This window comes from Athene noctua, chromosome 14 (genome assembly GCF_965140245.1).
Source record: "Athene noctua chromosome 14, bAthNoc1.hap1.1, whole genome shotgun sequence".
In the NCBI taxonomy this organism is placed as follows: domain Eukaryota; kingdom Metazoa; phylum Chordata; class Aves; order Strigiformes; family Strigidae; genus Athene; species Athene noctua.
The window spans coordinates 9,250,868-9,278,550 of NC_134050.1; the positions used below are offsets into that span (position 1 = coordinate 9,250,868).

Genomic DNA, 27,683 nt, shown 5'->3' on the forward strand with positions numbered 1-27,683 from the left:
AGATGTTACAAAGAAAGGTGGGGGAGGACTGTACGTGGGAGCCGGCGGTGCCGAGGCTGCCGGCGCTGGGCCGCCTCCCGGCGGGGCGGGCCGGGCGGGTCCCTCTCCCACCTGGAGCCGCCCCGCCGGGCGGGAAGAGGAAGTGGGAGCTCGGGAGAAGCGGAAATTGCAGCAGCCGCCGCCGCCGCCAGCCCGGGAAGCACCGGCGGGGAGCCAGGGCAGCGCCGGCCGCAGGAGGAGGAGGAGGAGCGGCGGCAGCCGGCGGGCGCCAGTGTAAGCGTGGCGGCGACCGGCCGTGGGGGCTTCCCCGTCCCGCGTTGCCCGCGGTGGAGCGGGGCGGCCCCGGGCGACACCCCCACGCCCCCCTGAGCCGGCGGCGCCGGGGGAGCCCCGGCGGCGCCGGGCGGCCTTGTGGGGCCGGGGCGGCGGCGGGGGAGGGCTGCGGCGGCGCGGCCGGGCCCGGGGTCCCCCCAGGGGTGGGGGCGGCCTCTGGGCGCGGGCCCGGCCGCCGTGCGGGGCGCTGAGGGGCTTCTCCCGGCCCTCAGCCCGCCGAGCTCCGTGAGTGAGGGGCCGGAGGGCGCTGCCCCCCTGGGCAGGCGGTCGCTGCGCTGGTGAAAGGCCGAGCCAGGCTGACGTGACTCTTGTCTCTTTTTTTTTTTTTTTTTTTTTTTTTTTAAACTCTCTAAAGCCGCCCGTAGCTCCGAGGCCCCGGAGCTGGTAACCTGAAAGAAGAAAAGCGTCTGCTGTAGGACTTTTTGGGGGGGCTGGGAGAAGGCAGTGGCCATGAGGGGAAAACGGGGTGAGCCGTGCCGTGGCCTGTGAAAGTCGGGCCTGAGGTTACTACCGCACCCTCGGAGAAGAGAGGAGCTCCCTGAACGTCCTTTTCCCGCAGAGGGAACGGCAAAGCTGCTGGGGCGGACCGCGGGTCCCCAGCATCTCGCCAGCCCCGGATGAGCGCACGGTGTCCCCCTGGAGCCTTGACGTAGGCCTGGAGCTGCTCCTTGGTTCCCTTTGCCGCGCTCTGTCTGGGCTTAAAGCCTTGGCATCCTCCTTTGTTCCTGCCAGGAGTTTGTCCGTGGGCCCTGAGGAAGAGGGCAGTTCCCGAGGGCACCGCTGAAGGTGCTGGGTAGGATGCTGTGACTGCTGATTAGTCATAACAGCGGCGAAGAGCAGAGCTGGCCAGCTGAAATCAAAGCGTATATTTAGCCTTAGTTTGCGTTTGAACCGTAGCGTTTTCTTTTTCCTTCAGAAATTTGACCATGTGAGTCAGTGACTCATAAATAGATCATATTCCTCCACGTTCTGCTTTGGGAGAGATACTGGAATAGCAAGCTGCTGCGGAAACTGGGCTTATTCCTGTTAGCTCCCCACCAACAATCAGAGGTCTTGACTGAGATCTCTTGTTACTAGGCTGCTTTGCTTCCTTTTGTAATTCACTTTATAGAATGCAGGGTTGAGGTGTGGAAAAATGTTGGCGTTTATGTGCATAATTTAGGAAGAAACGTGGTGGATTCTGGTTTTTGTAAGGGTGTGCGTGTGAAATGCTTTCCTTCCTTATTGTCTGAGTGTTTGAGGAGGAAGCAAAGAAACCTAGGCTTAAGGATCTAGCTTTTGTTCTTTTAACTGCCCAAGTGCAGCTGAATGCACAAAGCAAAACAAAACAAGGGAATGCATGAACCAAATACTTGGGGAAGAAAGTTGTTTTGCACAGAATGTATAAAGTAACCATGTGCATATGTAACTGCACTTCAGCTCTTGTCACCTGAACTCCATTTCTAGATGTGGTGGAGCGCAGAGGGAGGGCTACAAGCTGTCCCTGGTGGGAGTGACCACAGGTTTGTGTTTGGTTACAAAGTAAGAACTTGGACCCCACCTTGAGTTCATTACTGAGCTGCTTTGGTTCTGCTTTCTGACAATTTTTATTATATAGTCTCATAAGTTTTCTGGATATTAAGTAATTTAATAAATGCCAGTTCCTTAACTGCCATAGGAATTTGGAGGTGGGACACCTGAAGAAGCGGAAGGGGAAATGTGCTACTGCTCTGTCAAGATGTCATCTGCTCTGCTCTTGCACCCTCCTTCCAGGCCACTCTGTCACTTGCTACCTCAGTGTTTGACAATCAGTTTTTCAGTTGCTCTCATTCTTGTTACCTATCCTGAAATTTCTGAAATGCTCCAAAAAACTGGCTCATCAACTTATTCTGTCAGGCTATAGAACAAGAAGTAGTTTTTTACTCTGTGCACACTACCTATAGATTATTAGTTAGTCATTTCAAAGGGAGTTTTCATTCAACCTACTGGATTAGGCTTGTGTGAATGAAATAGTCTGTAATAATCATCCTTATAATATATTCTTAGTTAGAAAGATAAAGGTAAGTGGACAGAATGATGGTATGTTAAATAACTAGTAGAATAGTGATGAAGAAAAGAAATCCTCCCTCTGACTCGTGTACCTGAAAAAGCTGGGAACAGAAAGCTTTTTTTCATTATGTTTGTTCTGCTTTTTAGAATTTATTTGTTTTGATTTACCTAGAATAAAGGGTATAAAATAGAGCCAGTAGCACCAGGCAGGTCAGGAATTCTGCTCAATAGTCACGTTCCAGAGTGTTAATTAAAAGTGTCCAACTTGATACTCCACAGGAGATAAGGTTTCCAGAAAATGAGATGCCCAAAATCATTAGCCTCTTAAAAGTGTTGAATGTTGTTTCGTTATTGTTTGCCTTTTTATGAGTTTTCCTTCCTGCTGTTGGTACTCCAGCACTCACCCTCTGTTTCTCATGAAAGTCAGACAAGACACTTGAGTTTGTGTATTTCACAAGGGATTATCTGAGAAATGCAGTAACTCTTGTACTCTGTTGTTGCAGGCAGGTGGACTAATGTCTAGATTGCATGCAAATTCTTAGAGTCGTTTGGATTTCTTTCATAATGCTGAAACTCATTACCTAACAGAGGAAACATAGTATTAGGCAGTATTTACTGCCTAATAAACAACTATTCCTATGCCTTAAATATATATACATTGGATCTAGCATTGGCGACGGTCTTCCGAATTGGATGTTGGTTTGGAGACCTGTTTGAAGACAAGTCTTTTGGTGCAGTGAATGAAGAAAAGACACTAATTTGGACAAGGAAAGACTACCTTGTTCTCTTCAAAATCATGTCAACAATTGCTCCTAACCTTTTTGCAGTGCCACTAGGAAAACTGAAAGGGGTTTTCAAACCAGCTTGAGAAGAGGACGTGAGAACCAATGGTCAAATTTGCTTTCAAATTTAATGTCAAATTAAAAATTTCATGTCAAATATAGCTCTGTTTATGTGTTTAAATAACATTATTGGGAATTTTGCATTGTGTCTCCATCTGTTTTATAAGTAATATAAAATGAGTTGACATGTAACCAGAGTATGACAGTTCTTCTTTTGATGGTGTTGCAGATGTGGAAGGCTACTGCAGGCCACACCATTTCTGTCAACCAGGATGATGGAGCCGATGACTGGGAGACAGATCCTGATTTTGTGGTATGGCTTTCAAATTTTACTGATTCAGCAGAAGTGTGTTACATAACACGTTAAAGAGTAATTCTTCAGGATGGGGGCTTTGTATAAACTGATATTATAAACTGATAGAAGCATATTCGTGGAAGGAGGGAGAATTAGTGTTTTGTGCCTTTGAGTGATTAACAAAACTATCTTGTCTTGGCTGGGTACTGCAGGGAGGTCTGTACAAAAGAGATTTGTGTCAAGAAGCAGCGGCCTCTTGGGGCTGAAGGTGTGCTCTGTGCATTTCAGCAGGGGGCAAAGCACAGGGCTCACAGCAGAAGAGAAGTGGTGGTAGTAGCTGCTTTTCTAACTCTTCTGATCTCGTCAACTACTGAAGGTTTTCACTGTGAAGTCTGAGTGCAGATAACTAGTAATGTCTTTGGGTTTTTAACTCTTCTTACGTGTGTCCTTTGCAGAATGATGTGAGTGAGAAAGAACAGCGCTGGGGGGCTAAAACTGTGAAAGGATCCGGCCATCAAGAGCACATCAAGTAAAGCAGCTCTCTTTTAAAATTTATTAATAGTCACAATCCCAGGCGAATTTTAATCAGCTCATGTTCTCGGTTACTTCTGTCTTCATAATTAAAGCTCCATAGAAGTAGAGCTCTGTAGAGTCTCTGTAGAAGATTGATTATTTGCCAGATTGCTGATCTTTCAAATACATTAGTATCTTCAGACCTGAAGTTAAGATCAGAAATATGGTGTAGGGACTCTTCAGTTTTTCTTTGTAACTGGTAATGTTACTTTTCCTGCCTCTTTGTGTCTGGAAAGTTTCTTTGTTCTGTTTTGGTGCAAGAGCCAATACTGCTGAGGGAGAAGTTTGTGTTGAGTGATCTGAGCAGCTCCGGTTTGGTACTTTAAGGATACATTTGGCCCCTTAATTCTTAGGCTTTGTTTAGAAAACTGCTACCAAACTCACGAAAATTCTGGCAAAGTAACAAATTGAGCCCTCTGGCAGAAAAGTAAGTGAGTGCATCAGGAAGGGCTGTGTGAGACAGAAATGATCCCTCTTGTACTTGCTATGAAAAGTCTCTTAGGACTTAAGTAGTTTTAGGAAATCTGTGATTGTGATGTTTGTTTTGGTTTTGCTTGTGTATTTCTGGGGCGTCAACCCTCGTGGTATAAAGCTAAGAATAAATGTCATCAGTGTTGCAAGCGGAGAGAGAGACTGCACTATGCGGCTTACTTCAGGGATCAATTTTTTTCTGCCCTATGTGGAGTGCAGTGGGAATGTCTACTGGCTGAATTATGCCTGAGGAAGTTTTAAACTCAGGTGGGAAGTGTTCTAAGGTACAGATAGCCATCTTGGTTTGTCCTTGTATGTAGCCTGCACTACCGTAAGTTTAGTTCCTGCATATAGCAGGGGAACACTTGGGGAAGAGGAGGTGCATGTCTCCTTGCATCCTTATTGTGCATTACAGTTGTGTCCAGACTGCTCAGTTAGAATTATAGTCCCGTTACCATAGGGACTGTATGATAAGAGATCCCTATTCTGAAAAGTTGCCATCTAAATAAAAAGTGTTGGAAAGAATTTAAGACATGAGAAGAAATGTGTTTCAGGCACATACAAATTCTAGGTAATTGATTGTTTAAATAGCAAAATACCCTTCCATGCTAGTCTTAAAACCCGTGCTTTCTTTTGTTATTTAGGCAATGTTTTGCAGTGGAATAAACTCTGTTTCTCAGAATGTAAAGTGCTTTGTGCACTGAAAAAATGGAAACAGCCTGAAAAATACAAGTTGTCCAACTTCTAATTAAGATAATATTTTTGTATTCTTTCTATTTTGCATCTCTTTGAAGTTATCTTCTGAAACTTTGTTAGTAAAACTTGCTGCTTAATTATCTGTCTTTAAAGTATTCATCAGCTGAGAGAAAACGTATTCCAAGAACACCAGAACCTCAAAGAGAAGGAGCTTGAAACAGGACCAAAAGCTTCCCATGGCTATGGAGGGAAATTTGGCGTTGAACAAGATCGCATGGATAAAGTAAGTATGAATGTTTCCTTAGGATGATACTGTAAGCCTTGCCTGTGGCCAGCACAACAATATATGCATACTAAACTTGTCAAAGGTGCAAAGTTGGAACAGCTTTGGTTTGGAGACATAGAAATTCAGATAATGGCATAAGCTATATACAGCAGTGGCTCATTTTGATGGCAGAAGCATCACTCTTAACAGTGCTCTAACAAGGACACTTGTAACACTTGTAACATCTGTCAGGCCATCATGCTCTGTTCTCCGATTAAATCAAGATGCCCTTACAGAAGAACTGAACTAAAGCACTTGAAGCATCAGGTACAAGTATTTCAGGTGGCAGATGAGGAATTTGTGAATGATGAGAAGTTCTGGGACGTGCAGTGGCCCCACATGTTTTTGTTTGGTGCCTGCTCTGTCTTTAGAGCAAGTCTGCATGCTTATGTCCTGAGTGAGTTCCCCTGGAGTCAAGATTCAAGGTTCAAAATGTAATATTTCTAAATTAACAAAGTACTTCATGCATGAAAAAATCCAGTACTTTTTTTTATTTCGATGCTGTTCCAGTTCTTCTATGCATACAGAGGTTGCCAAAGAATGAAGAAGAGTGTGCTGCTGCTTTTAGATTAGAGGGCAGTGGTAAACTATGGACAGTGACAAGTCATCCAAGTATTTAAAAAATCATTTTACTTCAGTCAGAAGGTAATGTTTTACATAAGGACTTAATGGCCGTTTAAGTTACACTCTATTAACAAAAGAAATTATAGTTCTTAAGGTAATTACATTATCCATGTGATAATTAGACAGGCATATCAACTTCTGGCTAGTTTCTTTCATGTGCTCTGTTAAAATAAGAGCCAAACTGTTTCTTGAATAAGAATGATTCTCTTTTCTTACTTTATCTACTTTCTGGGTTTCTAGTAATTTGGCAGCCTTAAATTTTTGCTGGATTCCTATATTCCAGAGTAAATAGCTGTATAATTCTCAGTGGGCCTTTGAAATGAGCTAACCTAACCTTTGAGTCTGGGAAAGGAATTGCTGAGCAGATTCAGCCATTAGGCTGCATAGCTCACTAGTGTCGGCAGTTTCTCTCTTACCTGTGTCCATGGGGAAAAAAGAAACAAAAGTGAGTACTGTTTCCTGTAGGCCAGAATTAATCATCAGGAAAAACATGATGGTCATGCCCATCTGAGTGATACTGCTGACAGAAAATGTTCATAATTTTTTTTTTTTATAAAGCTTTCTTCCTTATAACTATAGTTCTAAAACCTAGCCATGGAGCTCTCGCCCTCACAGTTGTCTGTGGCTTGTGCAGGTGTGCTAGCAGTAAGGTTTGACTCACGTGAATTAAATGTTACTGCAGTGTTGTCATGGTACAGGTTTTTGCTGCATTTAGGACAAAACCTTGATGCTGAGTTAAAAAGAACAGTTATATCATTCTATATGCCAAACCTCCATAACTGATTTGAAATGTGGCAGAGCATTGTGCTGAGGAATTGTGAGGACAATTTACTCTGGAATACAGATTTCCAAGAAGAATCTTTTTCTAAGCCTTTTTAGAAAAGAGATATGTTGTAATGCTTGGTGTTTGATGAAATGTAGAAAGTTCTGGTACCACATAAAGAAAACAGCATGCTTAAACCATACCCACCTCCATTGGTATAACAAAAGAGGGATCATGCAAAACCACCTAAAACCTGGGATTTTCAAAGCTTCATGTCTTCCATTAATGTAATGGGTAAGGGGAAGAAGAAAGGGAGGTGGGAGCCTTTTCTGTCACATTAAACAGTTACTCTGCTACAGAACACCTGCAGAATGAACAAGAGTATGACTGTTTCTGTCAGGAAAAGAAAGGAGCTTTTATAATAACTTGTAAGTTAAGGTAATGTCCTATTATTGACATCCTTGTTCTGTTACCTGGCAGTTACTTCAGCCATTATATGTGGTAATGTTTTGCTTTCCTACGTGCTGGGAATTTTCCCTCCAGCACCTGTGTTTCAAAAAAAAAAAACCAAACCAAAAGCAAATACTGTAAAAGCCAAGTTACTTGTGGTTTCTAGACACCTTGTGTCCTCAAATTGATTCATCTTGGTCCAGCTGTCTGCTGCTGGCACGAGCTAAACAGTTTCTCATTCCTCAAAGGTTGGAGCTTGGGGCAGGTGCTTGGAGGTCGCTGTGCTGACCCCGAGTGTCTCAGTTACAGTGACCAGTGCTGAGTCAGGAAAGGTGCAGGGTGCAGCCTCTCACAGCTGTGTGCAGCAGGTTAAAGCGTCTTCTCCTTCTGCCTCTGACAGGGGATTTTATGCATTTGAGCAGCAGGCTCAAACTTTAAAGTGACAAATTGCAAGTTGCTCTGGCCAGTGCTCAGTTTTGGCACTGGACAGGAAAAAAAAATTTTGCCGTGTTATGTAACACCCCTCAAAGGTGCTAGGCTCCAGCATTGATTCCAGGATCTAGAAGGCTGTCCAAGCACTAGATTAGTGTAACACTAGCAAATGCTATCTGAATGTACTTCCAGGTATGTAATTACATATCCTTGTGTCTTCCCTGAAGCCAGTCACAGTGCGATGTAGCGGCGCCTCGGTTTGCTGTGTTCAGCTCGAGTTCCAGGGACAGGCTCAAATTGGAGACTGCGGGGCTGGGATGCCTTTGGCATGGGGAGCTCTGTCTTGGTGTGGGTGCATGGCTTCATCTTGCGACGCCATTTGGCAAGTGAGGAGAAAGTATAGAGAGAAGACACCTAATTTTGACTTACGCAGAAGATCAGGGTGCCTGCCCAGAAGAATGTCAATGGAAAACCTAGCCATGGTTGTATTTGGTTGCAGTCTAATACCAGCTGAACCAGATCTGTAGCTATGTGCCTAAATACAAGGCTGTGTATTTTATCTAGAACTAATCCTTATTTTAAATTCTGCATGAAGACTCTGTCTTTATCTTTCTTGTTTTCATTCCTGTGCTTTTGAATTAAAAATCCAGAGCATAAAACAGTCTTCATAAAATACAGTCATTGCTGTCAGACTCTTTCTTGGCATGACTAGGCTGTACTGGTAGTCTCAGGAAGACTTCTCGAGTGAGTAGCAATTTCCAGGGAAGTTTGTTTCAACAGGAAGAGTGGCAGCGATGCACCTTTGTAGTGAAGCTTATCCTCAAGTTACTTGGAGCAGTGTAATATATACAGCTGTATATATTACAATATATACAGCTGTATAGAACTGTTCCCTGTTTCTCAACTTTCCAATTTCTTTTAGTCAGCTGTTGGACACGAATATCAATCCAAACTTTCTAAGCATTGCTCCCAAGTGGACTCGGTGAAAGGGTTTGGTGGCAAGTTTGGAGTCCAAACTGATAGAGTTGACCAGGTAAGCAATTTTATCTTGTACTTCAGCTACTCACAGTACCTGAGTTTCTCATTTTTTACATAAGGCTGAAAAAATATCTTACCTTAAAATGCTGCTGTGGTCTGTTCTTCCTGCTGTATTTGAAGTTGAGCAGTAAACTAACACTGACTGTTACGTGGATAAATTGCTCTTTGAAGCAAAATAGAAGAAAAGCCCTTATGGGAGATTGAGATGAGTTGAAAAGAAAACTGGAAAGAGATGTTTAAAATATGCCTTTTAGCCAGGCTGTGCTCTCTGATGAGGATAAAATCATCATGAATGCTACAGAAGGAAGGATTTGGGGGTGGTTTGTCCTGTGTCACAGCATGAGCTACTGGGCAGGGTAATTGGTGTCCTGTTCCAAGACAACCCCTGCATGGAAATGCTGAATTCCTGTTGTACTGAATTGCTGAACCTGGCAAAACTAGAGTATGTTGCTAGTATAATTTGCTTTGGCAAGGGATGACAGAAACCCTTTCATGAATACATGTGCCAAGTTATCATGTAAATGAATATGGGCTATAAGTAGGTATAAAGACACAGGAAATTCTGTGCTGTTTGTCCACTGAAGTGCATGCAGTTTTTTTAATAATACCTAACTCCTTGTCACACATGCAATTTTATTTCTCTTCCAGTCAGCTGTTGGATTTGAGTATCAGGGGAAAACTGAGAAGCACGCCTCCCAAAAAGGTAAAGTGGTGAGCTGGTCATCTCCTGAAGACACATGCTTTTACAAATAATAGAACAGATCTCTATTATTTTATTGTCTGTAAAAGACCTTGTTTAGTGAGGCCTCCACATGACTTTCTCAGTGAGTCAAATGTTGAGGGGTTTGGGTGGAAGAGAAGATGAAAAAATGAATTTCAAAGCAATTTCATGAGTAGATGAGGTTTTAAGACAAGGAAATAGCGTGTTATTGTGAGTCTTACTTTTCTTTTAGAAGTGAGGTTCAAGGACATTTTAGAAAGACTTGGAGTTGTTCTTTACTGTATTGCACCCTGTTGGGAATAGGGAGTAGATTTAAGAGGAACCATCATAAACTGTAGGACTGTTGCCTGTCTTATTTTCTGTGTTTACTTTTTAGCTTAATTTTGTGTGCTAAAGAGATAATATTTCCATTCTGAAATCGCTTCCCCCCCCAATTGATAGGATATGATGTTCCCATTAAAAGTTTCTTCATTTTGTTTTTATTGTGTTTTACTCTCAATACAGACTACTCAAGTGGTTTTGGTGGAAAATACGGAGTACAGGCTGACAGAGTGGACAAGAGTGCAGTGGGGTTTGATTACCAGGGTAAAACTGAGAAACACGAGTCACAGAAGGGTGAGTGGACACACATGTTGGTGGGTTTGTACTCTGCTGTAGTAGGCTTTCATGATAGGTAGTATAATTTTTTACATGTGTTGCACTCCTAACCTGCTGAAAGTTAATGCTGAATAAAATTTATGTTGCTGAAACTTTGACTTCTGAAGAAGAAAACTAAAACATAGGTTCTGACTGGTTTTAAGTGATGATCTGACTGCCATTACTTTGGAAGCAGGGCACATAGTTTTGTCTGGAGGTTTTTTGCAACTACTTTTGAAAAGCTGTAGATTAAAGTACTGAGACTGTAAGCAGTTTAACCACAACAGAGAAGTGTTTCTAAAAGAATCAGCTGTTTGCAGATTAGAACATTTATCAGAGTTAGTAGCATTTAGAGTTAATATTGTGGTGCTAATTAGGTTTCCAGGTATATCTGATCAAAAATCAACTATTCTATTGAAAAATTTGACATTTTTCACATCTCTCTTCTGTTTATCTCAAAGAAATGCTAAAGAGAGGAAGGGGGTGTTTGTTTAAAAGCATCCAGGCTGTTGCTGACATGGTTTTTTGAAGTTCGCTTTGTTATTAAGTATCCTAAGATTTTTATCAAGGAGTCAAGTAGCAGAATCGCTGATACCACCCAGCAGTTGAACTACATATGTTACTATTTTATTTTCCATACTGAGAAAATGTATTCTGAAGAATTTATGACTTCAGTGTGTGGAATCAAGATTAACTGGGGATGTCAGTGCTTCTTTAAATATGTAATGTAATGTTAGCAGGTCTGATTCTTACAGTTTTTCAAGTTAATATTTTGTTATTGAACACTTACAAACAGAATTCTTCACTCTTATCTCTAGATTATTCCAAGGGCTTTGGTGGTAAATATGGTGTTGACAAGGACAAAGTGGACAAAAGTGCTGTTGGCTTTGAATATCAAGGCAAAACGGAAAAACATGAATCACAGAAAGGTTTTTATTATCTTATTTAAAAATACTAGTTCGATCAGCCTTTTAAACCTGGGAAGAAATATTTTGTTTGTTTGGGTTTTTTTGTGGTAAATGTGTACACAGATTTTTATTTCCCTTAAATGAAAAAGAAGGCATTGTAAACTGTCCCTGACCTTCACAATCTGGTTTTCAAGGGACCTTATGTTCATATGGACGTTATTGAAATAAATGTGTAATTGCACAGATCTGTGGTATTCAGAGGCAGTCTCAAGTCCTTCATTATTTATATATCTACGTTGCACATATATATACATGTGTGTTATATGGCTTTAGGTGGAAAGTGCATCAGATTCTTCAAACCTTTGAATATTATTGAGTCTGTATGCTGTACCCTTCACTGGATTTGTGGCACTTCTTTGCATCGTGATCCTAGAGTTACTGAATGGGTGTCGTTCCCCTCTGTTGAGGTAGTATAGTGGGGGAAAAAAGAGTGAAAGACAGCATCATTAATCACAGGGCAGGTTATCCCATAACATGTTACTGGTTTTTTATTAAATACTGTTTAAAGTCATAAACTGCAATAATCTTTTCTGAAACTTCATGCAAACAGATTATGTAAAGGGGTTTGGAGGCAAGTTTGGTGTGCAGACAGACAGACAAGACAAATGTGCACTTGGCTGGGATCACCAGGAGAAAGTGCAGCTGCACGAATCCCAGAAAGGTATATCAATTCCCAATTCTTTACCATTCTTTCTGATTTCCCTCATTTTGACTTTTCCCTGTGTGAACCCTCCTCCCCTGGTATCTGGCCACGGCCTTACAGTAGCTGACATGAGTCTCCTTTTTCTGTGTTTGAACGGTTGCTGTGTATTGGTTGTACTGGTGTCTGCCAAGCAGGTAACACATCTGATGCTGAGTCCCTGAAAGTTCAGACTTATCACTAAGTTCTCACTGGAGAGAAGCTTTATGAGTCAGTAGGTAGCTTGGATTATTTTTTTCCTTTTTCAGTTGACTTTTGCAAACCATGGATTAGCAATTTCTTTTTAATTTCCACAAATAATCTTCCTTTTCTGGTTTCTGTTATGTATACCCCCATTTTGATGCAGGGGAGATGTAACGTCTAATGCTGTCCTTTCTCATTGCCTGCAAGGTACCTATTCCTAGGAAATACTGGTACCCAGAGAAAAGTTGCAAAATAACGTTTGCTCCCTAACCCTCTCACCACTCTTATATTAATTTTTTTTTTTTTTAGTTAAAGAAATGAAAAGTTCTCCTTAGAATCTTGTTCTGTTGGATATCCCAGCAGATTTGTTGTGAGAGGATTACTGGAAGCCTGTTTCTTTTTGTGCCCTCGTTTTATACCATATATTAAAATAGCTTTTCTAAGGCAGCAGTAGGCAATGGTCATAGCTCTTAGCTGAGAGCTTTTTTGTCTTCAAGCTGTGCAGCAGCAGGAATATTCCTCCTTCTTTTAAACAATGCTGTGTAGGAATGTCTTGGGGATAGTTTCTGTGGACCCTATCTTAACACCTCTTTAAAAGTCAGATCTCTAGTGTACAAATTAACCACACTGATGAAGGAAGCTCATTTTATTCTCTTGTATCCTTTTGTATGCTGTTTTGTTTTGGTGAATGTACTATGCGTGCGTTTGTGTTCATAATGTTGACCAAAATGCAAGTGCATTATGCAGTATGTATGAAGAATGTGAAGTGCTTTTTTCTGTGACTTCAGAATGGTGTTCTTATGTCTGATAAATCAATGTTGAACTATTCCTAATCTCAAGTGGAAACTTCTTTGGAATTTACTCTTATGAAAGTGTATTGAGTTGTTTTTTCACCATCCAAAATTATTGGTAATTGAAAATATTGCAAAAATTATTTTGAGTGTCTCTGACTAAACTTCTTTATTTTCCTCCCTTCATTTTAATTTATTACATGTGGCTTTTTCAGACTATAAGAGTGGTTTCGGAGGGAAATTTGGTGTACAGACAGAAAGGCAGGACCCATCTGCTGTGGGGTTTGATTACAAGGAGAAACTAGCCAAGCATGAATCTCAACAAGGCACCGTTTTCACTTGTTACTTTCTTAACAGTGCAGCCACTTCTCACACAGTCTTAAATAGTTGTCTGAATAGATTGATGCTAGTAATGTGCAGACACTTCCTTGCGCTTCTATTCCTACGTGATCTAGCAATGTTCTTCCATTTTATTCTTAAAATGTTACATAAAGCAAGCCTGTATTCAGGAAACAGACATCCAATGTTTAGTTAACAGCTCTGCGACATTATGCATTTAGTTAATAGCTATACATACAGTGTGATAATAGCAACATTATTAGTAGTATGATGTTAATGACGTCGTGCTTACCAGTTTTAGCGTCTAAATGTGAAGTTTTGCCTGGATAAATTGGTGGAAAAATACTCAGATAAGGACCATGCATGTAACCATTAACAAGCAATGAGTTATGGCAAGATCATTTTAAAATGACTGTAGTCTTTAAAACAAGAAGTAGGGAATGTTTGTGGTTCTTGGGTGAGCAAATACTGTTATAATGCTCTCTTTATTCATTGTGAAATAGTTGGGGTACAAACCATGAATTCCTGGTTTTCCGTTATCTTAAAGTGAGAAGTCTGGATCAGGAAAATGTAAGTGTAGTATATTTATTCTGGCTGAAAATACATACAAAGCTGAAGAAAATAAGGTTGTTCATTCTGATAGTCAATATTTTTCTGTGCTACAGTGACATAAATTCAAACGTTTAGAGCATCAGATGTGCCTTAGCAGAGCCCAAGTACAAACACTAAAATAGCTGGCTAGGGGACCCAAGTGGTTTTGGGGCTGAGAGGAGAAGGAGTAATTGTAATTGTATTCCAGGGACGTATAGGAAAGCCTGTCCACCTACAGAGTCTAAGGGCACATTCCTACAGCTCACTGCCACCAGAAGGAGGTGTTTTTCCAGCCACACACTCTTGCTGCTTCTGTTGCGCTGGCTCTGGTGCTCGTCAGACATTTCTCTGAGTACAACTCACTAGAAAAGAGCAGAAAGCTACTCTTGTTAGGGTTGGTTTGTTGTTTTTCTTGTTAATGCCACTAGTGAGTTAAACTGATTTTGGAGCAGAACAAGTGCTAGAGTCAGCATCAGGTGAGAGAAAGAGTGTGCAGCTCAGGGGCGGTACGGAATAGCGTGGCCACCCATTTCTGTGGTGGTGAGTTGTTGCAGGCTCGTGCTGTGGAATTGCCCCTTTCCACATGTAGAGCAGAAGTTACGACCAGTAACTTTAATGTTCATCAGTTGGGTATCACGACCAAATCCACTGGAATGAGAAATTTGTTATATTTTCCTGCCATTCATAGAATTTACCAAGTTAAAGAGAGAAAAAACACCTCTGTGGTCACCGAAGACTGGATATCGCTCCTTTGAGCAAAGCAAAATGGCTTAGGTTATATGATTACTGCAGAGGGCTAAGAATTGGTGCTGTGAAAGGCTGTGTTACAGAAGTGATGCATTAGAAGGGCTCATCCCTTATTCCTTGCTTGATACCTTATCAATCCTCAGCTTAATGTTTACTCAAAGAATGCATGTGGCCCACAATCTGTCATCTGCTGGTGTACCTGAAGGCTCTTGCAGTTATGTATCCTTTCTGCATCAAAAAACGAGTTGCATTTTCTTTGGCGGCTGTCACTGTATCTCTGCATGCAGCTGAAATGGCTATTTGCATTTGAAATGGCTGTTTGCATTTGGCAGAAAGATGGGAGGGACAACAAAACTTCCTACTCTAACCCTTTTATCCTGCTTTTAGATTATTCGAAAGGATTTGGTGGGAAGTATGGTGTACAGAAAGATCGAATGGATAAGGTAAGTTGCTTAAAAGAGCCGTGACTTATATAGTCTGTAGGGATAAAAAAATCATTTGGTTAGATCTGTGGTGTTCAGCTCTTTATTTCTGGATACTACTCCAGTCTAACAGTAGAGTTCTGTGCTTTTCTAAATCTTTAAAAAGCAAGTTTATACACACAGAGCTGATGCCAGTTTATACACACGTGTATGTTTGTAGATACATGTAGTGTGTGTATATGCACTTAAGTAGGGAAAACTGAATCATGGAAATGAAAGAATACCAAAATTTGTACGAAAGAATGAGAAAATTCATTAATTCCACAATTTCAGTCATGTCTTCTAACAACTAGCTAATGCCTTATATCTTGAGGATATCCTTTTAGTGGACTGCTTAAAATAGGTGTCTTGATATTTGCCAACTTTGCCCACTTTGATTATCAGTGTTCTTCTCTTCAGGAGAATTTGTTTTAGTAGTGAAAGATAGGGCAGCTGAGACCCCTTTTCTACCTGTCCATTTTTTTAATTTAAAAAACTAGAAGATTAAAAAGTCCTCACTGAGATTTATCTACTGAATAAATTTACTCTCAGCTTTATGTAGGACATTTAAAAGTGAGAAAGTAGCAGAGTTTGAAAGTCTGTAGGATTTTTTCACTTGTGGCTTCAGACTCAAGATGATTAATTTAAAAAAATCTTCTTGTATAATATTTTGAATACTGTTCTCAAAACACTCCCTCTGTTTTAACAATACCTGCTTCTTTAATGGGAGAGTGGATGCTTTTACCTTGGTAGAAATCCTGCATACTGTGGCTTAGAACAGCAACAGCTATACAATAAATGTTTAGGACATTGCCTCATTTCTAGTTCTGATGAGTCATCTGTTCATAAACCAATTTTTTTAATTAACAAGATTTTAATGTGTTTAAACCTGTCCCTGAAGATTAATTCTTACATAGTTTGACTTACAGAAAGCATTATTCCATTTCTCAAGTTTTGATTCTTCCTGATTTTGTTTTGGTGTTCTGAAAAAAGCCATAGGGGCAATATCACAACAAAATGTCACAGATTGAAACTGTCTAAATGTCTTTGTGAACTTGTGTTTTTCAAATGTACTCTTTATCTCCTTACTTATAGAATGCAGCAACTTTTGAAGATATTGAAAAACCAGCATCAACTTATCAGAAGACCAAGCCAATAGAAGCTGGTAAGGCATTGACCCCAAATCCTTCCTCTGGAGGCGAATAGTGTTCAAAAGCCCAGGATATTACTGTTGATTTAGTAATGCTGAGTGAGAATCATTTAGAGGGAACTGCTGTATATGCAGGTCTCCAGGAACCTCAACTACTTTCTTCCTTCTTCCTGTAGAGATTGTTTTGGTTTGTTGAGATTTGGTGGGTTTTTTCCCTCGGGGGTCATCAGATTTGAGGAAGGGAGAAGAAAAGCATCAGATTGGAGAATGGACTGAGGAGCAGAATGATGGAGACTGTACCATGAAGGAGAGGAGGGAGAAATGTTGCAGAGGTTTTTATATACAGAGAAATGTGGTGCACAGGAGTTTTGGGCTTGGAAGGGAAGAGGGAGAAAGAGAGATTGAAGGACTTTGCTGAACAGGCAGGCAGCTCAGAGAGGAGAAAAGCAGAAACATGTTAAATCCTAGCAGAAAATTGTACCCAAAGCTCATTCCAGGCTACCTTTATACAGAACCTTAAACAATAACATTTGACTTTAATTTTTGTAAATGTTACAGTTGCTAATAAAACGAGCAGCATCCGAGCTAACTTTGAAAATCTAGCCAAGGAAAAAGAGCAGGAAGACCGAAGGAAGGCAGAAGCTGAGAGGGCACAAAGAATGGCCAGGGAGAAACAAGAACAGGAGGAGGCTCGAAGGAAACTGGAGGTCAGTAAGATTCAAATCCCATTTGAGCAGCATGTCTAGTGTGTTTCAGTGCAGTGCTGGGAGAAAAGAGAATCTTCTAAGAAAAAATACTTTCCTTCTTTCCAGCTAGGCTTTAAAGTTCTTTGTGTGTTTGCCTGTGATTGTACCTGTGCTTTACCTGTTTGTGATTCCAGCCATCTATCAACATGTACCATATGTATATCAGACATCAGATAGCTTGATTGGGTGACACTTAATAGTATATAATTTATTTAGCCTATCCCAAAATATGTATGCTAGTCATGAGCACTGATCTGTGCAGTCTGAACTTATCCCATGGTACTTCTGCCTTTTGGAAATACCAGATTCCCTTGGGCATGGAGAAGCTCGTAAGGGGAGAGACACGTGGTCCCCGAAAGGCCCTACAGGAATGCTTCTCCAAGAAGTTTAATACCATGGTGATGGCTGGTGTTGCTGTTTTTTTGAAATTGGTATCGTGGAAGATGGAGGTGGTGTCACCAATTCACACAGCACGCGCCTGTGAGATGAGGGGAGATAATCTTCCAAATGTTAATTGAATCTTAGTTTGAGAATTGAGAAAATTAGTTTAGCATTGGCATGGTTAAAAGCTTCGTGAGTTCTGTGTTATTCATAAGCAAAATAATTCCAGGAAATGTTTAGTCAGAAACTGCATCTTATCTGCTTTATAGAATTTGCATATTTGGGGAAGTTCTGCTGCTGAGATGGAAGGAGTAGTGCGTTAATAGCAACTTGTCCTTCATGTCTTGTTCATTTGCTTTGTTATACAATGCCTGAGGTGCCTTATCAGCAGTCCTGAGGGCCTGCTGTCTGCAGCTGTGTAACCTTTCATGCAAGCTGCTGTGGCAGTTTCCCTTGTCCCATGCTGTTATTCTGATTTCATGGCCCTTGTAAACCCTGACATTATGGCAGAGAGTGGGAAGAAATTGATGCTGATGTAAGAATAGTCCCTCTTTTCCCCTTCTCCTTCACTTCTTCTGTTACAGGTATTAGTTTATACTAGGGAAGACTAAACATAGGACACAAAAAAAAAGATAGTAGTCTTTTAAATTCTAAATAAATGCTACTTAACCATACATGTGCACTGAGACTTAATAGCCAACCAGTATGCAAGACTGATGTTGAAATAGCATGCTCCAAACAGTGCTAATAGTGTCCCAAACAGGAGTAACCAGTAGGGAGATTGAGCAGGTCCTGATGAAAGCTCTGTAGTACTTAAGGAGATACACAGGAAAACCAGTCATCCCCATCATCTTCATCATTTCCACTTGCTGTGCCGAAGAGATTCTCCCAGAGGAGAATGCTTGTCTGGGATCCTCATCACTGCTCTGTTTCCTTCTCTTTTTCCTTCTTTTCTTTTTCCTCTCTATTTCCTTCTTTCTTTTGTCTCTCCTCTTTTGTTTTTATTTTCTGTCAGAAATATCTTTCATTCTTAGAGCCAATGTATGCCACCAGCTGCACACCCCACTAATAAATGTTGCATATCAACTTGTCTCAACATCCTCTGTGAGACATCTGAAATCCAGGAAAGACTGTCAGATAGTTTCTCAGATCCGCTGGGTCCTTTGCCTAACGACGTGGGACAGGCCCAATGACTGGTTTCTCAGATGTGGTAGATACTTTGTCTTAGTGGGATGCTGCTACAGGATGCCAGGGTGTGGTGTTGAACCCATTCCATCAGCATGGTCTAATTCATCACAAATTTAGACTTCGTATAAATAATTTGTTTTACAAATATGAAAAACTAAATGCATGGTAGGTAATGCAGCTCCAATCTTCCTAAACTAAGAAAAATACACTGCAGTGAAACTGCATGTTACTTCACAGTAACTAAACTAGCCTAAGTTAGCGTGGCTGCTAACAGCAGTGCTCTCAAGCTGCCTTATTCCTTACGCCAGCAAAGCATCTACAAATAAAACATCTAGTTAACCTGAATCAGTTCCCCTGCCTGGTTCATTGGTTGGCTTCTCAACTCTGCTGTTCACAGGTGTGTAGGCCAGTGCTGCTTCTGAAACAGCTCTGTGGTTTTGCTGTGCTGAAACTGCATGGTTCATGTATCGTGTGTATTTTTGTTTAGATTGTGTATCTTGTTAATTTCTGAAAACTGCTAACTTCTGAGTTCTGTTTGGAATCTGAGAAATTCTAGCTTTATAGGATAAATCAAATCTCTTCATCTAAAGTGACCACTACTTTTTCTTCTTTCAGTTTATCACCTCTTTTGCCTTATGGCTTCAAGATGTATGGTGTGAGCATGTGTTCACTGCATACATATATCACAAGATGAATGGGCGTTCATCTTTGCTTATCAGTGATTCCTTCTTAATGCTGCCTTACATGCTTGTGTACTTTGTGGACTTTTAATACCTTCCCCCAACCATTGTTCGGGTTTCTTTACTGTCCTGGACTAAAACATGTTACATCTTCAAGCACAGCATCTGCCACTCTCCTAAAGCTGGTAGCAGAAGAGGTAGAGCTGAAGTTGAGAATTCAGTCTTTTCTATTTGATAAGGTCAGCAAGCTTGCTCAAGGGTGCCACTCTTAGTCAGCTTGGACTGCTCTGTGTCATTCTCAGCATTGGCACCAGCCTCCAGCACTGAGCCACACAGAGAAAAGTTGAATGTTTACCTTGAGGAGAGGCACTTTGTTTCACTCTCCTCAGAGTGGTAAAGCTGAAATGCATCCAGTCTGTACAGTTGCTCTGGGAGCTCTTCAGATGAGAAAAATTGAATGCCTCAGCACTTGCTCGCTTCAGAGTCACAGCAAGTGGCTGTCACCATGTGTCACCACCTTCTGGTGTAGCCATTCAGCTAGTAGCCCCAGAGCTCCTCTAGCTATTGCCAGGCTGTCTCTGCTCCTGAACTACTGTCCACTGTTCCTGGCATGTTTCAGTGTCTTTAAACTTACGTGTTGCCAGTATCTAGGTCTAGCACCTAGCTGTTTCCCTAAAAAAGTGATTTTTTTCACTTCTCATCTTCCCCAGTTCTTGTCCTGGCCACCAGCACTGCAACTGTAGTCAAAGATCTATGGGCTCTGTTCCATGGGGTGACGAAGAATGGGAACTAATATTCTTTTTGGAGACAACCTTGAGGTGTCCATTGCTCTTGAAAGTATAGCTGCAGTCCTCCTTCAGGAGATCTCCCTTTTCTTGGCACTTGTTTTCCTCTGTCAGCACATTGGATCTGGATAGTGTTAGGACTTGTGACTTAGAGCAAGCAGCATTGTTATCTTTGCAGGATTTAATTTAGTAGATACTTTTGCAGTTCTCCAAATAAGGAAGAACCGTGATATAAGTTGATGGATATCATAAGTGTTGAATTGTTAATAAGGCCATTCTGCACCCATGAGATCACTTTGGACAGCCCTTGCTTCCAGTTACTGCTGAGAATTGCTAAGAAGTATCAGTCCCAGAGGAAAATGGACTTTCTCAGCATTCATCCTGCTGTTCCCTTTTTTCCTCTGAGGTGTGTATTTTCACCTGGCAGTAACTCACGACTTCTGCTTCGTTCTCAGACAAGGTGTTGTCTAGTGGTTTAAGGATTTCTCAGCCTGTCTGAAACTCCTTTGGTCATCCTCAAGATGCTGATGGTACTTGCTAGACAGTACTCCTCCACTGAGGACTGTTACTTCCTTATTTTGATTTAGTTGTTTCTAGGGGATTCTGCAAAAGACCAGTCCCTGTAAACATTGCAGCCCATCCTTAAACACCTGGGTCTTAAAGTGAATGTTCTGAAGTGAAAAGACTATTATCACAGAGCAATTACCAACTCTCATAGTAAGAGTTCTCTGGCTGCAGGACCCCAGGATACTTTATCCTTAACTCAGTGCTTCGCCTCTTCGCAACTACATGAAGATGTCTCTCTCCCAGGGCATGTGGCAACTCTCGTATCTCATACCGAGCTGTTCTGTACTTTGCTCTGCACCTTTGCTACAAGCAGGTTGACGTTCCTCGAGAATGCAAGGAGGTAGTTCATGTGGTGGCTCTGTGTCTCCAGGGGCATGCCCTTTATGTTCCCCCTGTCTTGACAAGGAGGGATATCAATATATTCTAAAATACCGTGCACCACAGTTGCATTTTCACAAGGAGCAGCAGCTGTGCCAGTGCTCTGGAGATCTGGTCCATTTGGAGGACAGAGCCTTCCTGCTTTGCTTATGAGTGATGGCAGTATCAGGTGGTTTAGGAGGGATCCTCTGTTCCCTCGAGGCAGCAGCTGCCCTAAGCGATAGGTGTGGGGAGAGCAGGACTCCCTGAAGTTCACACTCGTCTGTCCTTCAGCTCTGATAGGTTGAGCTGTCTTGCAGTCTTTAGTGAAACATGGGAAATCAGCTCTGGTGGCCATGTGAATTTTTTCAAAGGATGCACAGCTGACATAGAAAATATTGATGCTTCGTTTTGAGAGGTTTGTGTCCAGGCTTGGTCTTGGATACAGCCCTGAGACTGGCCAAGTAGTCTGGTGCATGTTTCTCCAGGTAGCTCTGTTGCCAAGCGCTGTGGGTAAGGCGGGACAAGTTTCCATCTGTGCTCATTGTCCCTTTGCATTTTGGTACCAGGCCTTCTTCGCCTTTCAGAGACTTCTTCAGTTCTCTCAGTCTGACCCATGTAACAGTTTGTCTCTCTCATCTCAATCTTGGAATAATCCACTTGCTGTGGATGCTGAATGGCTCTCCATTAGACTCTTCCTTTTCTACCCAGCTGGAGCCATTTTTTCTGAACCAGTAGGGAGGAGATGACTGATGATATGTATCTTGCCACAGTAGTCGGGCTTTCTGCTTTGTATTCCCTTCTGTTCATGGGTTTGTAGTCCAGGCTGTGTGGGGAAAGAAGTTCAACGTCTCCATTAGCTCTCTTGCCAGTCATTTTGGGTGATCATATGTTCATAAGTAAGATCTGTGGATGGAAGCTGGTGAATTCAGGCTTTTACGCATTTCAGCTTTTCATTGAGGTTTCCTCCTGATGTGGAAAAAGTTCTTTGGAAGGGTTTAAGTGTAGTAACACAGGTTCTCATGAGTCATTGAACTGTTACATCTTTTTCTTTTCCTTTTCCCCTTTCTCTCTCAAAAATGACTTTCTTTACTGTTATTTTTGTTGTAAGTGTGGGTTAAATTCAAGCCGTTATGCTTGATTTTTCTTGTGCTTCATCAAAGATTCTGTTGCCTGGACACATTTGAAATTTTTTTCCAAAGCTGGTATTTAAATTTCACCGTAACCAGATGATTAATGTTCTTCCAGACTGAACATCTCCATGGTTAATTGTGTGATTCTGCAGACACTGAGGGAGGGAGGACAAGGTTAAGGGGAAACTGAAATGGCACTGGCTGCACAGCCCCTCGCTCACAAGATGAGCAGGAAAAGGGGAGGGAGATACTGTAAAGGGTGGGGACAGACTTTGACTTAAGGGAACTTTGTTTTTTGTAAGTGAACTTTCTTGCACAGACAAAAAGTTCTCTTGCTTTAAGTACGTGGGCATACGTACTCCCACAATGGAAAGTACATATGGACTGTATTCCTTCAAGAACCCTGTTTACTGGTAATCCTTTTTCTGTTTCATATGGCACATAGTCAAATGGCGTTCAGGGAGCTCTTTAACTGCTGACTTGAATCGACAGGTGCCTCATGATTTAGAGAGCCTCTGCTACCTTAGAGAACAAGGCAGTATGCTCCTTCACATGGAGCCTTTCAGTGTGGAAGACACCCAGCCTGAGGGGGAGACACCAATGCAATTTAAATATTTTATGGCAGTTATGCTGTGGCTGTCCTAAACCATAGTCTGGATTGCAGAGACCCATTTCCAAGGACAAATGATTCAGACTGTTGCCATGTTTGATGTTAATGGATTGATACTACTTAATTTGTCCTCAAAATTAGATTTGACTTCTAATAAACACTTTGCTGGTGGCTTTTTTATCTGTAGCACAGGAGTTAAAAGTCGGGGAGGACTGTTCACATCAGGACAGATTTTTTCCAGAAAGCACAGCACTACACTTTGAATTGTCTTCAAAGCTGGCTCTGTTCTCAAGACACACTTTGCTTTCTTTGTTAGATGTATTTTTTCTGAGCTGTGACAAAGAAAGGAAAGGAAGAATTTTTTTGTAACAGAGTCCTATCACTTCATCTTTGGACTGCAGTTTCTCCTGAGGATCTTTTGGGGAATTAGGCTTGAAGGACATAAACAATTGGAGTGCACAGTCTCCCATAACGTATTCTCTTTTCTTTTTATGATAAAGAAGAAAGTTTGGCCCTAGGTCCACAGGTTTGGGTTTTTTTCCCTTATGGTAAAGAGAGACAAAATGAAACAGCTAGCTTACAGTCTTTTTTTTTTCCTAAGTTGTGCAAGCAATGTAGCATTTCTTGCGCTACAGTATCCTGGCTTCCTAATGAATGGCTTTCTAATGATGATTGTGGATTGATTCACAGGTGAGGTGGCACAGCATGAAGTGCTTGAGTGCCAGAACCCTTGATTCAGATCCACGTTCTTTGTGTCGCAGAATACAATAGCAATACTGCTTTTATTTCTACCGCATAAAACTCTTCTGAATGTTTGAATCCCTCACTGTCAGTATATAGGGACCTAGCTTTGTCTGAGCTATTCAGTCTGTTGTCTTAGCAGGTGTTTTGCAGCTCTGCAAGAGCTTGCAGGATCATTTCTCATCAAAGATAATATATCAGTTGTATAATTAAAAGATGCGGGCTTGCTTCAGGTTTTCTAAACTTATGCTAAAATAGGACTTGAGGCCCAGACAGATAATGAACAGAGTGAATATACTGAACACAGAAACCCTGCAGCTCCTATGGAAACGTGCCAAAGAACATTGGGTACTCTGTTGTTAAACACGTGCGGGTTTTGTTTCTTTACTTTTTTCTCTTCTGCTTTGCTATATTTTTGAGGCCTTACTGTACAGTCTAAATCTTCAGGCAGGCCTAATGATCCAGCCAGTGCAGACCTCCTCTTCTCCCTGCTTCCATCAGTTTATTGCAGAATATGCTGTCTATCTGTCTTACTGGAGGGTTGTTTCTTGTTCAGTGTCATGACATCAGTGATTAAACTGCACTGAAGTTTTTCTCTCTCTTCAATTTAGGAACAAGCTAAAGCCAAAAAACAAACTCCACCGCCATCTCCTACCATGCAGCCAGCTGAGCAGAAGGCACCCTCAAGCCCAGTCTATGAGGTTTGCTAGAATCACTTTCAGTACCTGGTTTTTGATCCTAAGCATGAGAACCTTTTTGCAAAACCCTAACAAACCTCACCTGTATTTCTGCAGGATGCAGTTTCCTATGAAGCAGAGTCTTCCTACAAGAATTCCAGTACAACATATTCAGCTGCACGTGAGCCAGATTCTGGCTACAAAGCTGCAGAGTCGGACTACCAGGAAGCAGTGAGTCAGCGAGAGGCAGAATATGAACCAGAGACTGTCTATGAAGTGGCAGGGGCAGGAGACCATTACCAAGCAGGTAAGAGTGTGTGTTTCTGATATGAAACCCTTTAAGATAAAGATTATTTCCTTGGGCAACAACTTAATGAGTAGTTGTGCTGATAGTGCACTGTCCTAGTTTTCTAAGGTCTTCATCTGATGAGACTTTCTAGATTCTCCACCAACAAACTTTAATTAGGAAATTAAGATACGGCTAGAGGAATGGTGAATTTGCTTAACTTGTGAGATGGTGTTGGAATAATTACAGTGCTGTCTAGGGTATCAGTTTAAAAAGAAGTGTAGGGGTAACCATTTCCACCCAGTACAGTGCAGCTCAGCTTGAGGAAGAAGCACAGAGATGGAGATTAAATGTGTGTTGAGGCAGTGCTGGCCTACCAAGGAAAAAACTCTGTGAACAGTTCTTGGACTTTGAAATGGCTGTGGTGTGTTCTGTGCCTGTGAGGGACTGGGGTAAGGACGTCTGAAAGTAATGAAATGGAAGGAATAAGGTTCTTTTGAATGCCTGTTTTTCTTACCTCTTCTGGTTACTAAATGAGGTGTGAAGAATGAACCTGCTTGCCCTGGTATGAAAACCTGGGAATTTTAAACAGGCTCCTTCCTACCCCACAGTGTGCATACTTGTATTAAATAGTCTCTTACACAGTGGTCTTGGGCTCAGTTCTTGTCCTGTCACATTTTACAGAAGTATTACAAGGCTGATCTTTTTTATTTGGTACTGTATTAAATTCCTACTTGTGAACACTGCCTTTCAGGCTTTAATTGTGTGTGATGTAGGGAAAAAAATCTGATATAGAAGGAACGTCAGCACTGCTAAAAACTTGCATAGTTTGTTCCCTGCTTGCTATGTGGGTTAGCAGTAGAATTAAAGGAGGAGCACCATAGAAAAGAACTTGGGGTGACAGGTAATGTACTTTGTGCTTTTAATTTTTCTTTACTCTGTCTCTCTTTAGAAGAAAATGCTTATGATGAATACGAAAATGAACTCGGAATTACAGCCATAGCCCTTTATGATTATCAGGCTGGTAAGCAAAGCTCTTGTTTTTAACCTTGTCTTGTCTTTGAAATTTCTGCACAGATAAATCTGGATTTTTCCTTTGCCTTTCATCACGTAGTCTCTTGTAGTAGTATATGAAGTGAAGATAGGAAGAATTAGGAAATTAGTAATTTAGCGACAGCATTGAGTACTTTTCAAAAGTACTAGCCACTGTTTCTGGACATGGTGGAAGTTTTCAAAATCTTTTGTGTTAACAGTCGTGTTAAACCGTGTCATACGGAGTTGTTTAAAATCTTGACTGGTCAATCCTGGGGAGAGATCAAGAAAGTAAAGTGGTTCTCAAGTAGCAATTGTTGCTCTTAAGTTAGAAACACGCCCAAAATGCAGTAGGTAAGAACCAACTACCTCGTTGCTCCAGCGGATGAGAAGGCGTCCGTCCGCGCAGGTTGTCACTGCCCGGCGCCCTGTCCCAGCCCCCCGAGGGCAGAGGGGACGGCGAGGAGGGTCTGTGTTACTCTTGGCGCCGGTGGGTTGGTAGGTGAGGGTGTCCTGGGGGCCGCTCCTGGGCGAATACTGAGCCTCTTCACCTCTCTCTCCAGCGGGGGATGACGAGATTTCCTTTGACCCGGATGACATCATCACAAACATAGAAATGATTGATGACGGCTGGTGGAGGGGTGTCTGCAAAGGCCGATACGGGTTGTTCCCTGCGAATTATGTGGAGCTGAGACAATAAACCCTATTGTCTACTGGTGATGCCTTAATTCCCCAGTCAATAAATCTGACTTAATACACTACAAATCATGATGCTTTTCTGAGGATGAAGGGGTATATACATATTGCTTTTATATTTAATACTTTGCTGATGCTTTTTAAAATGTTTATGCCACAGAAATCGCTAATATATTGTAACTATTATGTTCTTCACTAAGGCTCTTAAAATTATTTTCATGCATTTGGAAACATTTCTTCTCTGCCAAATTAGCAATTGTCATAAAAAGCCTTTTCAAGGACAGTTAGCTGTCTGTTGTAATATTGCATGTTTTACTCATAAGTGAGCAGATTTACTTAGTGTTTAAGTCTAGTTAGTCTTCCACTAGATGTTTTCAGCTAAGAAAATCATGGCTATGCAGGTTATTTGCGTTTCCACTAAGCGGGAGTGGGGAGGACTGGGGTGGTGCATAATTTTTTCTTTTCTTTTCCAGATAGTGCTTGAAAAAGCAAAGAGAATGCTTGAAAGTTGCAGATAACGGCAGTTAATCAAATACTGTCCAATATTTATGGAATATTAATGTTATGAAGGAAACGGTCTGGTTACTTTTTCCTTCTCTTTTAAAGTGAAGTTCCTTGGCTCTTGCATTGATTTTTTTGTTTTCATTATTTTTTTTCTGATCCTGCTCCTCCTGTTCATGTTATCCCAGAGGAGGGCTGCAAACATTCTCGTACCGATTGTCCCAAATTTCTTTACTTTTTATTTCACCCTCCTGTTTCCCAGGAAAACTTGAAAAAGTTACTATACTAGTGGTGAATCACTCAGTGAGATTCCTACTTGTTCAAAGGGAAACTGACACCCAAAGCTGTGTGACTACCTGCAGGAATACTCATAGCTTTAAACAGGAGAAAAAAGGCAGGCTGAAATTGCAGTTGTGCTCTGTGTGCAACACATCGTTTCTTCACACAAGGAATGGCCTGCTGTGCAGTAGTGACAGTTTATGTAACCATTTCTGAGTCAAGGAATGCTAATACAAGTAATTAGATTTAAAACCCATATAAATGATGTCCATTTTTAAACCATTCAAGAGACAGCTATACTTTTTGTATGTTCAGCAGAAACTGCCAGTAACATTCTTCTAAACAACAAAATTAAACCTCTTCTTTGCCAAAACTGAAATCCTTGTTCTAGAAGGCTCACTTCACTGCAGATTTAGGGTCCCTACCAAAGATAGCAAGTTGCATCTAGTAGTGCACATGTTCAATGTATGTACTGTCTGTTTCCACCTTCTGATCAAAATGGGAATAGCAGAACTGGTGTAGTTGTTAAGAAAGAATGCAAAGAATTTTTATAAACTGTAAATTTGGACCAACTGAATATAGAAGGCCTGTATAAAATGGTGAAATGTACAATGTATCTAGGACAAAGGCATCATGTTGAACCAATTCTTGGGTGGTTGGGACAATCCTTAATGAATGTCATATGTGTGTCATGATTCTATTTTTTTTTTTTTTCTATCCATGTTCTCATTTCTGTGTTGTATTTGCATTACTAGGGTTGGGTTTTATATGCAGTTTATTTTATCCAATTTTGCATAGAACACCTCATAGGGATATGATTTTTGTAAATTAAATATTCAATAAACTTTTTGAACCATTTGCATGGAA

General features: G+C 41.3%; 1 protein-coding gene across 3 annotated transcripts; it reads left to right on the forward strand.

The window, feature by feature from the left end:
• The first annotated feature begins 150 nt into the window (after positions 1 to 150).
• CTTN (cortactin) lies at positions 151 to 27,683 on the forward strand. Of its 3 annotated transcripts, XM_074917819.1 has the most exons (17): positions 151 to 273; positions 3,433 to 3,516; positions 3,954 to 4,027; positions 5,392 to 5,521; positions 8,755 to 8,865; positions 9,519 to 9,573; positions 10,096 to 10,206; positions 11,046 to 11,156; positions 11,746 to 11,856; positions 13,085 to 13,195; positions 14,934 to 14,989; positions 16,103 to 16,172; positions 16,716 to 16,864; positions 23,957 to 24,046; positions 24,140 to 24,329; positions 25,261 to 25,332; positions 25,904 to 27,683. In XM_074917819.1, exons 2-17 carry the CDS (start codon positions 3,433 to 3,435, stop codon positions 26,038 to 26,040), a joined length of 1,662 nt encoding a protein of 553 aa, XP_074773920.1. In that variant the 5' UTR covers positions 151 to 273; the 3' UTR covers positions 26,041 to 27,683. The 3 variants fall into 3 exon arrangements, with proteins under 3 accessions (XP_074773920.1, XP_074773922.1, XP_074773919.1); XM_074917821.1 differs by lacking the exon at positions 13,085 to 13,195; XM_074917818.1 differs by lacking the exon at positions 151 to 273 and having other exon boundaries at positions 3,403 to 3,516.

Bases quoted from the DNA above. Each gene is read 5' to 3' on its own strand.
- CTTN (XM_074917818.1), top strand. From the start codon at position 3,403: ATGACAGTTCTTCTTTTGATGGTGTTGCAGATGTGGAAGGCTACTGCA. The intron at 13,196-14,933 runs GCACCGTTTTCA...TCCTGCTTTTAG, and splicing joins CAAGCATGAATCTCAACAAG to ATTATTCGAAAGGATTTGGT. The intron at 24,047-24,139 runs GTTTGCTAGAAT...GTATTTCTGCAG, and splicing joins CCTCAAGCCCAGTCTATGAG to GATGCAGTTTCCTATGAAGC.